The 14,798-nt window shown below is 37.8% G+C and overlaps 1 protein-coding gene across 2 annotated transcripts in view; it reads right to left on the bottom strand.

The window, feature by feature from the left end:
- BCO2 (beta-carotene oxygenase 2) overlaps positions 1-14,798 on the bottom strand; it is a 70,371-nt gene that overhangs the window by 39,115 nt on the left and 16,458 nt on the right. The window contains exons 2-3 of one of the 2 annotated variants that reach the window (XM_075191112.1): positions 4,224-4,425; positions 1,507-1,718 (exon numbers count right to left, since the gene is read on the bottom strand). In XM_075191112.1, the coding sequence (XP_075047213.1) occupies positions 1,507-1,718; positions 4,224-4,425 (414 nt within the window). The remainder of the gene's footprint in view (positions 1-1,506; positions 1,719-4,223; positions 4,426-14,798) is intronic. The other variant, XM_075191113.1, reaches the window with a different exon arrangement.

Raw genomic sequence — 14,798 nt, 5'->3', positions numbered from 1 at the left:
ACTAAGTCTCTATCATTAATCTTCATTAAAGTGGCATGTTCTTGGAGGGGTCTTTTGGATGGGTCTTCTTGACCTTATTTGGAGCAAAGATGTCCTTGGCTTTGTCCGGTCATAGTGAAATAAGGGAGATAATGGAAATTTACAAAAAGTGTGTTTCTCGTTATAACTTGTTGTTCTCCTCTAACTATATTGAGCAACATGTAAGCGAAAGGTCAGTACTTTTCCTCTTAAAAGCACAGGCACATAAACATATATTAGTTCATTCTATTGAACTAATTGGTAACTTAATTATTACTTCGATAGCACATAATTCGGGGATACGCTCATCCATATTCAACTACAAGCGGAGCTGAAGAAACATCTCTTGTTGAAACGGGTGTAGGTACATTCTGCATGAACGACACTTGCCGTATTGAGACACAACACACTGCTGGATACATAAAATATATATGTGGACAATAAAGTCCTAGCAGAATGCACACGAAAAAAAGTATACTATTATTGTCACCTGTTTATAATTTAGTCATTAAAGACAAAACATTAAAAATATATATTTTTCATGAAATAGATTTATCATGATGCTATTAATGTCTACTGTTCAGAAATTTAACTTTTACAGTTGCTCTTGATTGCAAACACATATTGTACCATACATACATGACTGTACTCATTATCACTTGCCACTTACAATATACGGCAGGTATCTGCATTTACATTCCTTAATGAATGAGTCCCACTCTGTCTACATCTTATCTTATTATAATTGATAATAGTTTTGCACTAAATCATTTCCCAAGCCACCACTTACATCACAAAGATATAAAGTGCTGTGTGTGTGTCTGTGTATTTTATTGTATTGTGTATATTTAGGTGCACCTGTTTTATCCATGAAGTCGAGAAAAAAGGTGTAACTGGGTAAAAAGGTTTCATTGTTATTTGCATTTAAACACAGTGTAGGCAACAAGCTTTGAAACTTCCATAGGAAATTTTAAACCACTAGTCTTGGGACTGGTTCCTGGTTTATTTTAGCTAAAGCCTACTGAGCTGACCCTCACAGTTTCAGCATTGTTCTTCCAAAACTCTTGTGTGTCTCACAAGAAGATTGATGTTAGAACCAAGAAACAAGAAGGGTTTGAGTTTGTGGGGCTAGGCAAAGCTATATTACATTATTTTACAACCAATTCAGTTTTTATATTCTTTATTTCAGGCATTCTGAGAGATAGCAGTAACCAGTGTCCCCTCCCTAAATACCTGAGAGGGACAAAAGATCTCATTTACATCTACTAACAAAGACATTTATAGTATGATAAAAAAAAAAATGGATATATACCCTTACAAGGTCTGGCATGCTATAGTTCCAATAGTATACAATTTTATTTTGACTTTCATTTGAGTTGTTAGAGTCTATTAACAAAGGCAATTACAGTATAATATATACTATAAATATATTTATTTAGTCAAAGAGGTTATTTTAATTAATTTTAAAAAACAATTAAAACTACTTACTTGGTACCTGAAATGTAGATACAAAGCGTTGAAACACACTTTTACAAGGGTCTGGCATGGATATAGTTCCAAACTCCGAGGCTACAATCCTATTTTGACTTTCATTTGACTTGTAAGAGTCGCTCCGAAGAAATCTGCTCATGTAAGTCACATTTCCATTTTCAATTGTGAATTTGTGCAGGAGGGCCATGCCATCAAACCAATGGTTAAAGCTGCCAAGAAGACACGGACACTGAAATTAGTCTTTGAGTCTCAGTTATTTCTGTTTCTTACAGACTATAGAATACACAAATTGGTCATATTTAGAATGGGGCGTACATCAATTATTGTGGTACAAATATACCAATTTGCTTACTGTGCATGCACACAAAGATGCCTCTGTATCAAGATTTAAGTCTAGATATGCATCCTGGAGAAGCAGGACTAGAGCAGTCAATCGTAAGCTGAGTCCAGTATGAGTATGTGCATGTTTATGTAAGTGTGGCATATCCAATTGTGGTGTAACCTAATGAGACCTAAATGAATCCTCACATATGCTTATTAGGAGGCATATATGTTATTGGTACTGAGGCATCTTGCAAAGCAAATCTATCCACTTCTTATTGTTTGCGTATTTACCCTTCCAGCTAATAGTACTTCATTCCTTAGCAGTGCAGCTATATTATATCAAGTTGAAGCCAAATTACTAATTTGTCCTTTCCATTTGAATTACTGCAAGAAAGAAGATTCCAATTTAATTTTTAATGCAGTATGTTAGAAACACTGATAAAATCATTGATGGACTGTATGCAAGTCTCAGTTTTTTGACGTATGTGTTTTGAACTACAGGGAAAACTGTTGTTATTGGAACAGACAGCCTTCCAAAAGTAAGAGGGAGATTAATTATTTCCTGGAGTTAATGGGGAGCAACGGAGGGCCTTCATTGATTAGGCCCATTTTGGGTCCAGACAGACAACAGGCTAATTAATTGTTGCATCTACAAGATGTAGTTTAAAAGGGTGTCAGTCTCTCTCATTACCTGGGGAATGTGACGAGAGAGCGAGAGAGAGTATTTATTTATATTAAACACTAGACACTATTATCTCTTGTTTAGCAGAAGATGAAATGTGTTTATGGGGCACTCTTTGTCTAAACATTAATACTCAGAAATTTTATTGATATGCATTAAAATGTAATATTTCCAAAGTATATTCCATATAAAGATAACAAATGAATAGCGAAATATTAAAAAGTGAAAGTGGTGATGACGTGTAAATGGAAAACACTGTTAAAACTGGTAGCTTCACACTACCATAGCATGCTGCTGAAATTATATATAACAATATAATAAGCTTCCTTCCACAAATACATTTTTACATGAGAACATCTGTCAGTTATAATCAGGTTCAGAACATATGATAATAATAAGTATTGATCCTATTTGGATCAAAATAGATTCTGTCCATGGGGTGAATTCTTAATGCTGATAGTCTTCATTCTATCTATGGGGGCAAATCTTATATACTGCTCCCTTCCTAGTATAGTGTGCTACAGTATATAGTCTCTGCCCTAATATTATATGGAATCGCTTCCTAAATGTCCTCAATCTCGGTACCTCAATTAAATATTTATATAGCAGACTTACTAATGTGCCAATAAGCTCAATAATTAATAAGAAGGCTATGTTATTATAAATAATAATATGTATAATCAAATAGTAGAGGAGCGGCGGGCTATACCGCCGACGCACATTTCGCTATTAATCTTTTTCAAGGCTTTGGCTGTCTCAGATCTCCACAGCCCATTAACACTTACATATACTGTGTGGTATACATGAAGGAATGGTGCTACCGCTAGGCAAACATAGGCAGTTGCCTAGGGCGTATCTAAAATAATGAATGAGTTACACAAAATCACTCATTCAATGTGTTGACTGTCCCCGTGAAGCCCCCACATTGAACACCTGTCGCTGACTTGTAGGGTCCGCAGCTTGCAGCTTTGTACCTGTTAAAGCTTCTGGCTGCTGCTCCTCCATGTTTGTAATGGGCTGGGGGTATGACACTGAGCTATGATGTCAGAGACCATCACCACTCTCCCGGGAAGAGAAGTGGATATCCCACTGCTGCTCCTAAGGTGAGCTTAGGAAGGACAGAAGCCTCCCGTGGAGCTGAATGATAGAGCAACACCTCGGGGAGGGAAGTTGGGGCGTCTAGGGCACCCAGAATTCACACACTGACCCTAACATGACAGCTAGTGTGATATCTTGATCACACTGAATTGGTCAATGTTTAAAATAGGGGAGACCAGAGACAGGGTCCCTCGTTAGAAATAAAAACTAAAAAAAATGCATAGCAAAGGCGTGAATTGTTGTCTAGACATGAAAGTATGAATGGGGTTAATATGATTGTGACCTGCTGCCAAGCCCTTCCATTCATCCATTTCCTATTTATTGTTCTCAATGTTTTAAACACAACTAAACGTTACAATTGATATGTGTATGGCCATGTGTGTGTTTTTGTACATATAGAAAGTCATGTGAAGCTGAACGCAAATTGCGTTTCTGGCATACAATAATATTTTTTTACTTCTGCACTAGTGCACAAAGCACTAGTTTCAAAACCAGTGGTTTGTGTGCATGCTCAGATATAAAAAAACATATTACACACCAGAAATGCAACTTACGTTCAACTTAACACGAGCCCCCAAAATTAATAACACAGAATTTAATTTGGTCTCACTTGTCATTTCCAAACTCAAATTTACCAGGACCATTGCGGAGCAGGCTTCCCTTTATCCATACAGGGAGTGTCCCAGTGACCCTAGTTGGGATGGGCTGTGGAGTCTCTTCGACAGTCTGAAATAGAGGAGCGATGCACTCTTTACCTCCTATGGCAGATATGGACTGTTGTCTTTTCTCTTGACGAAAAAAATAATTCAGACCTGAGGACAATAAAAGGATACAAAAATATTTAAAAAAAAACTTGAAATTTAGTATATTAAGGGTCTGATATCCATTAGTGATTTATTTCACTTCAGTCTTTCACCTCTCCTTAATATATTAGGATTACTTCTCCCAGTTTACCTAATTTAACTTTTTGTTTATGCTTGCATTTGTTTTGATACATTTTTCTTTGTGGCATTTGTAGTTTGAAATAAATAGGCTACTGCTGGAAAAACATGTAAGTAGTCCTATATCAGTATTTTCCCAAGTTTGAAAGTGTCTGTAGTCCACATCAATAGGGTACAAGATACAGATAGCCCCACTTAGCTGCACCCTACATGCACCAGTCTACCTGCTGCAAGTAACTTCATCCTAGCCATCTAGTAGAAGAGGACTCAGCCTTAAATTACTACCCTTATCTGTCACTATGCACCTAGACCCGCATCCATCAACAGACGTATTAATACATCCGATCCTTGTGGAATATGGACGTGTGTATACCTGATGTATGTGCGTTTTCTAAAGACCATACATTACGTTCGTTTTGAATTTCTTAATGAATCAGGCCCTGTATGTTCTGATCTAGTTAACTAAACGTATTGTGGAACTTATTACATGTATGGTAACTCCGTAATAAACAATTCATAAACAACAAATAACTTTGGACACTAATTGGATAATGGTTATAAAAAAAGAATACTGCAAGGCTTTGGGGATATATTTGTTCCATGTGAGATGTAATTTGTTATTAGGGAATGAAATGTTCAACAGTTGTAAAAGACAAACTGCTAAAACATGTCACTGCAAGTAAAATGTTGAGCACCTACCATCTTCTGTTAATGTAAGCGCATCCTTTAGACGTTGTCCTTGAGGTTATTTCATAATTTATTATTATTAAAAAATATATATTATCAAAATAAGTGAATAATGGGGTGGAAATAGATTTGTCTGCTATTATATACAGTTGATTTGATACAAACATGCCTAATCTAACATTCCTTTATTATCAGAGTTGTGTGCAAGTAATTCATCTAATGTTATCTGCAGACAAACAAAAGGGACAAATTAATACATATATTACTCCAACATTAAGATCTAATCCCTAAGATTTTATTTTTGGTGATAAAATTTCTACTACTCATACTAGTTACAGTGGCTATAAAAAGTTTTAACCTTTTGGTATTTACCACATTTTATTTTCTTACATCATGGGATTAAATCTGATTTATTCAGTAATTCTTACCAGTGATCAACACAAAATTATCTGTAATGTCTAATAAAAAGCAACAAATGTAATGTATGCCCTGTATCTGGTGTTATGTCCGTGTCTATCGTCACCAATAAAGATAGATCGATGAGATCAGTGTGATTCCAATGCACAAATGAGATATAATAGCATTAAGCAACAAAATACAATAAGAATGTTACAAATTATAACCAAAACATACGCAGCGCACTCTGGATCCTGGAACAGTCATCAAAACTGAAGTCTGTGTTGGTAAAGAGACTGTTCTGGTACCAGAGGCCAGTTTATATAGTTTGGTTTGGAAAAAAACGGTGATGATGTCACAATTATACAGATGACACTATGAAAGTTCTTCATTGGTCCAGGGTTTATGATGTTCCAGTACCATGCTGGTCATAGGTCAGTTCAATCGATTATTTTTCCAAAGGTGGGGCAACTCACTCCAACTGTTGCATATGTGTCTTCCCGCCGAAAAACTAAATTAACCTGACCGATTAGTAGAGTGATTTTGAGTATTAATCTCATACTGTTTATAACTAGCGATCGCTATGTGCGATCGCTATGTGCGATCGCTCCTCCATTGATACTGGATTCCTGCTGGAAAAATGTGAATTAATATGAGACCAAACTCCATACATTTCTGAGGACCTAAACCATAAATAACTTTACTGTAGTTTTATCTCTGTATAAATAATCTCTAAACTCTTATTAATAAATGAATCTTGGTTGGAACTTTATTAAGTGTGACCTATTTACAAATGTAGGTGTGAATGTAAGTGTATGTGCTGTTTACCTGTGCAGTTGTGTAATTAACCACGGTACGGCATAGTGTACTAATTGCAATCACACGGTAAACCAATATTAATTAATTTAGGACGATTTCATCCCATTATTCGACTTCAAAACTAGTCCCTTGCTAACTGCAGCAGGTGTTCTTTCAAAATTTGTCTGTGTCTTGCTCCATTCATTTTGTCCTCTATTTTGACAAGTTTTACAGTCCTTGAAGAAAAGAGACACACCCATGCTTTATGTTAGGAATAGTGTTCTTGAAATGATGGACAGCATAAGGCTTTTGCCAATCATAGCTCCTGACATTGAGGACAAAAAGTTCCATCTTCATCTTGCTTCTTGAATTGTAGATTTCACACATTGTAGGAGTAGGTCTCCCCCATAAATTACAGATTTGTGAAGTGTCCAGGCTCTTGTTGTCCAATGTACAGTTTCTTCAGTCACTGTAACTGTCAGAGTTGCCATATGCCTCTTAGTGGCCTCTCTAATAAGTGGCTTTCTTGTATGTATATGAGGGCTACCAGTTCTAGACAAATTCCCAGTTGTGCCATACACTGGATAGTCAATGGGGGTATATCCATTTATAATGATGTTACTGGACTCTTTGGGAATATTGTCTTTAAGATTTTTTCCTTATTCTAACAACCACAAATTTGAAGGTGTTTGATTTCAGACCTCTGTGCTACTGGCTATTCTTGTCCCAGTATGCCAGTGGTAGTGGTATCCAATATTAACTATTTAATGATATTTTCATTTTTTGTAAGGAAACATTTACTATTGTTAAAGCATTTTACTGGGATTTTAGAATACATGAATTTATGAGCACCTGTAGAATTAAAAATGATGGTGTTAACATCAGAGATATTAGGTAGTTCTATTAATTATGTGGTGTTAATTAATTAGTATTAATAAGCTATATTCATTTCAGAGCAATTTGCTTTAATGAGGATACCAAGCTTGTAATGTTGATGATTAACAATAATTAATTAACCTATATAATAAATTATGTGTAACCTATGTAACCTCAAATCAAAACAATAAAAAAATTGAGGAAATAGGCATACGGAAGACCATGGTGAAGACTGGTTTCATAGTTTACACACCATTTTCTAAAGTAATTATAGCTAATTCAAATTAATTGATGCATATATTTTATTTTATCAGGTTTGTATTATGTTCATTAGTGGTCATAAACATATGCATTTTTTTCTAACCAATTCACTAAGTGTTTACGCATATATAATCTTTGTTATTTTTCTTATGATGAAGCATAGTATGTCAGTCTTAGTAGCCTCATCCACTGTAAACACAAGGATATGGTATTTTGCTTGTTATGTAATAAGAGATTTGTTTTCACAGTAGTTATATAGTTTATATATAAAAAGCTTTGGATGAAAATCAAGTCTGTTCTTAATTTCTTGTCTGACCAGTCTTTCTCTAAGATCCCTAGACTTTTCTCCTTTCTCGTTATATGCCAAATGAAAATGTGCATTTCATGAAACTGCTTTCCCACATCCTTGTCGCCGCAAAATCTTTAATAGCTAAACTTTTATGAACTTGCTTGTTATGAACTTGCCCTTACAATTGCGCTTATCCAAGATGGCCGGGACTGTCTCATTAAGATTCTATCTTGGATCTCATTTTCTGTTTGGGCCTAGAAAAGGCACTTCCTGTTTTGAAGCCGTTTCTTGAGTATTGTGTTTGTATCTGAACTAGATGCTTCCACAGAACCTTGCTCCCTCTTATACTTTGGATTGCAATTGATTGATATTTCTACCAGACCTTTATCTGCCTTGAGACTTTGGATTTCACTTGTTCGATACTTGAGATTTACAAATATATATCAAAATAAATCCTGTTTACTACCGAACTACTTGGCCATTGGGCTCCGTTTGTGATACCAGAAGTGTGACATAAACACTAGAAATGCCCTGATCCTTTGACTATGCGAGCCCTCAACAATTACGCCTAGCACATCACAAGCATGGAAAGTTTTACATATTATCTCCACAATAAACAGCATAAATTTGACCTTATTTGGACCCCCTTCTTAGGGAGCGTTGTAAATCCCGGTCCACTGTTTGGCCCTCCTCAGTATAATGATAGAGTGCCATTTCCATGGGGCATACACCAAGCCGTCTCCAAGAACTCACTTCCTCCTCAATAATAAGGTATAAATCACCTTTATGCATATTGTACATGATATTTATTTTGTACTTCCCGAGTTGTTCTCCCATGTTATCCATCACTAGTCATGTTTCAGATTTCAATAAAAAAATGGGGACAAAGAAAAGGCGCTGTTCTCTGTCTATTTTAAAACACCAACCAATTTGTAATTAAAATATTAATTTAATGTAAGTAAACATCGATAACACATAACAATTGCATTTCGTCCGGACCGCCGAAATACTCGCGCTCTAAAACTATTACCGTTAATACGGTAATATTGCGCGTAAAAAACGTTCATACGGTAATTTACTTGCTGAATTTCACCTCGCAGCTCAGGGAGATGACCTTGTGGTGCACTCCCCACAAGGTCAATATTACACACTCCCCACAGAGAAGAAGAAAAACAAAAGTCAGTTGAAAACCAGCATATGTATTAAATGCAGTCTGATAATAGCTCAGACAATGTGAAATCAGGTTGAAAAAGCAATGATAAGATCTTTTAGTTCCTTAGCCACTTATACTTCAATAAATTCTAGGCTCTTGAAGCCCACAATCCACTGATGTAGTTCAAAGTGCAAATGAGTTTAAAACAGACCTTTCTTGGATACAAAACAATATTCCAGCTAATTGCCAACCGCTGGTAACCAACCTTCCAATTCCTCCTTTAGTGTGAAATGAAAATCACTCCTCCTGCTGGCTCCTTTTTAATCAGTGCCCTAGAAGTGAGCAGGATATTCTTACCTGCATGATTCTTTTCTAGCAATACTCTGGCCAGAGATTTTCTCTAACATTCAATGCTTGCAGATTTTTGCAGCGATATCCGCTCACCTTTGTAAATAAGGACCGTACAGTGTTACCAATAAAACTCTTTTAAATACAGCTGTGGGGATAGTGAGGTGGCAATAAGTTCATCCAGAAGTAAAACTTTAAAACTGCAAATGAAGCATAAAGCCTCTTACGCCTTTCTCCATTGCAAAAATGTGATTACTCTCTGATGAAACCACATTGTTTTTGATAAATTATAGAAATATGAGTTTTACATTAAAGAGGTGTTTCTTTTTGGGTATATTATTTCCCAGATTGGATCTTCAATGGGTCCTATCAAGGAACAAGCAGTCATTGATTGGGCCCTGCCTACTAATCTCAAAGCCATTCAAGGATTACTAGGTTTTGTTAATTACTATAGACATTTCCTTAAATCCTTTTCTAAATTGCGACTCCTACTTGCCAATTGCAGAATGGTCCTCTGAGGCTTTGTCAGCCATCAGATACCTGAAAACATATTTTAGTACAGCCCCAGTTCTTCAACATCCTGACATCAAGTTACCTTTCATTCTTGAGGTAGATGCATTAGATGTCGAATCTGGAGTAGTTCTTTCCCAAAATTGTAATAGGCATTATAAATTGTATCCTCTTTTCAAGGGAATTTCCTTTATCAGAAATTAATTATGACATAAGGAATTGTGAACTGTTGACTATAAAATGGGCTTTTCAGGACTGAAGACACAAATTGCCAGAACTGAAGGCTACTTGCTGGTATTGATGCTGCTAAGCAAGGAGGCACGTAATCTAACATGCCTCTGGTCTTCACAAGTGACCCCCGCAAGGCAGTTTGGGTTTTGCTGCTAGAGATGTGCAGGTCGCAGCCCCACCAAGTTAGCCACCAGCGGAGCAGATGGTGAACAAGCATAGTCATGCGAAGAGGGTCAAACCAGATGGATAAACAAGGTACCGAAGAAGCAATCAAAAGCAGTGTCAGAAAGACAGAGGTCAAACCAGAATTAGCAGTTGAGCCAAGGGGTAATCCAAAAACAGAGTCAGAAGAAGCTGGGTCAGAGTCCAAGTAATCAGGCAGGATGCTAAATACAAAGAAGGAACGCTGGAGCATAGGAGACCTAGATACTCTGGCACCTACCTGGTGTCAGAGGCAGCATTAAATAGAGGAGCCAGAAACCTGATTGATGGCAGTGGGATCAGCGGTCAGAGCAGCTGACCGCCTACAAAGAGTGCTGAGTAGGGTCCCGTTGCCTAGCAACGGAGACACGAATGAACTGTGCATGCGCGCAGCAGGCGAGATCCAAAGCTGAAGGAGGAAGTGTCTCAAGCCTAGCAATGGGACGAGCTGCCAGCAGAGAAAGGCGTCCCTCTCTGGCACCGATGATGAGCGTTGGGACTGTGCCTGACAAAGACACTGATTAGAGAGGACCCTTCATCCCATTAGCTTATTGGACACATTTTATTGAGATATAATTTCATACATATAGACCAAGGTCCAAGAACAACAAAGTTGATGCCCATAGTTTTTTTACAGGAAGTGTGGAAAATTTACCTATTCTTACAAATTTACAAATTGCACAGCAGAATCTTACTTGTCAGACTCTACGAGATCAAGGACAGGCTCCTAAGAATATATTCTCTCTAAAGAGCTTCGTCATGCAGACTTGTCTGAGGGTAAACTCTGGGGCTATCTTGGCATTTTCAAGACTTAAATTATTGTCTTTTAACAAGGATGTCAGGGAATTTGTTCTTGAAAGGGAGAGCTGTGCCAAAAACCAAAAACATCATCTACTCCAACAAGCCTTCTTGTGGGCAAGCCTCGTCTCTATAAGATACAGCAAATGACTATAAGTTCTTAAAGTCTACTGTTACTGGCTGCCCCATTGTAATGTTTAACCATAATACTACTGTTGTTTTTTCTTCATCACTGATATAAAGTTCTCTCATACAGCTCATCTCTTTGTACAGCTCCATAAGTTGGTTACCACTGTTACGCTAACGGTTTGTTCACAAAATCACTGAACTAGTTGGCGGAGGTCTTCACCTTTAGCAGCCGCTTTTCCCATAGAGCTTTATACGCTCACCGGTACTCAGATGCCCCCAGGACTTAACTCCAGATGTAGTGTAAGTTTGTAATACAAAACCGTAGCGGCAGGCCAGGAGGCAGCGTAGATGGCAGCGGATGGTCAGACAAAAGCAGCGGTCAGAGGTCACTAGCAAGCAGAATAATCAGGTAACACGCCAAAGGTCAGGGTCACAGACAATACAGCGGGGTCCAAGGTACAGGCAAATGAATCAGGGTCACAGGCAAGCAGGCAAGGTCCAAGGTACAGGCAGGGGTCATACACAGAAGATCAATCCAGAAAGTATACACCAAACAGCACAGGAGCAGGTTAGCAGACAGGGAACTGGAAGCTATAACCGGCAGCGAGGCTAAGCCCTCCCTGCCTTAAATACTTTTATGGGCCAATCAAAAAAGTGGAGGACAGGGCTGACAATCAGCCTCAGGAGGCTGCTAATTAATTTACTAGCTAGAACTGGCATAGATAATACATAAACCAGGAATATGTATAAATATATAAATGAACCAATTTAAATAAAGGAGAGTTCCCCCTGGTGTTGGAGGATGTCCCTACACCCTCCTACTCTATGCCACAAAGATAAGCTCAAGGAAAAATAACAGTGCATTGTAACCAATGCACACGCCCGGCTGCTAGATCACGCCAGGATGCGGCGTACCGCCGCAGCTCGTGACAACCACCCTCTATTCCAGTGTCAGTGGTACAACAAACAGGTTCCTAGGAATAAAAACCCTAGGACTCTTTCCTTAGGTTGATTGCTGTCTTTGCCAGTACCTAATAGGCCATATATATTGTAGAACCACCCCTGTGGTGGATTCAATTTTTAAATGTTGTGCCTTGATAACCTCCTTTTACAATCCTGGCTTCAATTTTTATCCAACACAAAGTCAGGCTGCATGGTATTTCAGACAATATTGGTTTAGTTAGAGGTTCTCATTGTATTACTAGTTTTTGGATAATATTCTGTCTGAATTTATCATTGCCTTCTACACACCATGCACAGACAAATGGTCGAAAATTTGAGGTGTTATGTTTCTAATTTACAGTATGATTGCTAAGATTTTTTGCTCTGGTCAGAGCTTGCATGCAATAATTCCTCTCATGTATCTACCGGTATTTTATATTTCTACTAATCTGTCAATGGACTTTACTCTAAATCATTCTTTTTTTCTGTTGCCCTGTCATCTGATGTACCTGACGTTAGACAAATGTGGATACAGGTTAAATTATCATCGACACATTGTGTTTCTCAGTATAAGGGATTATCGCCACTGTCGGGATTTTAAGTTTAATATTGGTGATAAAGTCTGGTTTTCTACAAGGAATACCAGTTTGCGTTAACTCTCGGTTAAATTAGGACCTAGATAATCTAGCTTTTAGCTAAAATTATTGTTATCTATGGGCATTCCCAGGACTTTTCATATTTAATTGTTGAAACCTATTTTCGCTCTAAGCAGTTAAACTTATTGTTGGACTATATTTCTGGTTGTATATATTGCATAACCTAAACTTGTTCTTACATATTTATTTGGCTTTAGGTTTACTGGTGGTCTGTCATGCCATTGTGTTGGTTTGTGCAATCTTCTGGATTACCTAATATATGGATTAGTTCAGTGGTGCGCACATAATGGATTTGTTTTCTTTTATTCTACAGACATTACTATTTTTTCATGTGAAGCTTTAAGGTTAAAAGGGTGAAACTGGGATGCAGTTAAAAGTGAGGCTAGAAGATTCCACTCTAATTACGAGGGTATTTTTACATAAATAATCATGTATTGTATATTTTTTTTAAAAAAATTGTATGTATGTCTTGTTGACCTATTGTTCTTTATACAAGGACATTATGGTGTGTTTGGTGCTAAGTGTGAGCTCTCACTGATGAAACATCACCACAGGACCGGAAAACCAGGGGTCTTTTAAACAAGAGGATCTCTGAACTCTTTTATAAAAAAATGTTTTTGCTGCATCAGTGCCAGATATTTTCTTTGCAATAATGTTAATTGAACTGCATTAGATGGTTTATCTTTTAATTTTGCCTTTGTAAACCTATTCTAGCTGTGATGTATTATGAGTGGTGAGATGTGATAGCAATATTTAGTGCTTTTAAATCCCTTCATTGCTAAGGATGAGTGAAGATTGCCCTGCAGACAGGGTTGTTTTATGAATTTAATGGTCCTGTGTGCAAGAATAGAGCTTGCCCTTCCACTCTCCACTCATCACATATGTTCCCTCACCATTCTCCCTTTGGCACTTTTGCCCCAACAAGTTCCTGCAGTATCCTATGGAGAGGAGCTCTTGCTCCCACCTCTCCTTTTTCATGTGGAAGGAAACTCTGTACAGAGCACAGATGATGTTACCAACACTGTCCACAGAACGCCCACATCATGAGGCAGCAGTGCAGTGTAATGCAGCGCAACACTGAGACCCCTCCACCACCAATGTAGCAGGGTTAGAACTGCTGGCAGAGGTGCAATGGGAGAGTAGCATGTAGCAGGACAGACTTTCAGAAGAAATCCTAACTGTGGTGGGCAGTTCCCAAAAATCATGACTTTCCCACCAACATCAGGACAGTTACCACACTGTGCTCTTCTCTTCTATCCACTCTTGCAGCTTTGACTACCTGCTGCTCGTGTGTTATGCTCTTTTGCTGCTTGGACAAATCATGTAATGTTACGGCCCTGTTTGGAAAACTATAGGTAGAATTCACCTCCTGGAAAGCTGCAAGTGAACATTCTTGACCCCCCCAAACAAGCCCTAACATTGAATCAATAGCACCAACATTTGATAAATTGGCCTCCTTCTCCTTAACTAGCTTCAAATGATTAGTGTATGCAATCAACCAAAACATCCTTAAGTAGATGATGGCTGGATGTGTCATAGGCTAGTTTAAATCAGATCAAGCCACCAATCAAATTAAAGTGGGTGGCTCATTTAATGTAGTAATTACATTTGCTTTCACCAGACATTACAGTTCACATTATTACACAATAATATCTCCAACAAGAGAAAGAGTGGCCGCAACAGAATTGCGCATACCAGATAATTAAAAGTTCTTGCTTATAAAAATATACAGCAGGCTTTAGTGACACCATTCCAAAATCTATTGAGGATGAAACTTAAAGTAACCCTGCTCTTGGGATGTGTAGTGCGCCAATCCAATCCCAATGTATTTCGACTTCATCTGAGGAGAGAGTATTTGGGCTAATAAGAGGGAAAACTACAAGACTTAAGGGGAGATTTACAGCATGGTTTTTGTTGCTTTGATGTATGGTTTGTAAATTGTGCGTTTTAGTTGAGGCCAAACCACACA

Source organism: Mixophyes fleayi, chromosome 11, assembly GCF_038048845.1.
Source record: "Mixophyes fleayi isolate aMixFle1 chromosome 11, aMixFle1.hap1, whole genome shotgun sequence".
NCBI lineage: Eukaryota > Metazoa > Chordata > Amphibia > Anura > Limnodynastidae > Mixophyes > Mixophyes fleayi.
The sequence above is the reverse complement of the archived record's forward strand: the minus strand, read 5'-3'. Positions and strand labels throughout refer to the sequence as shown.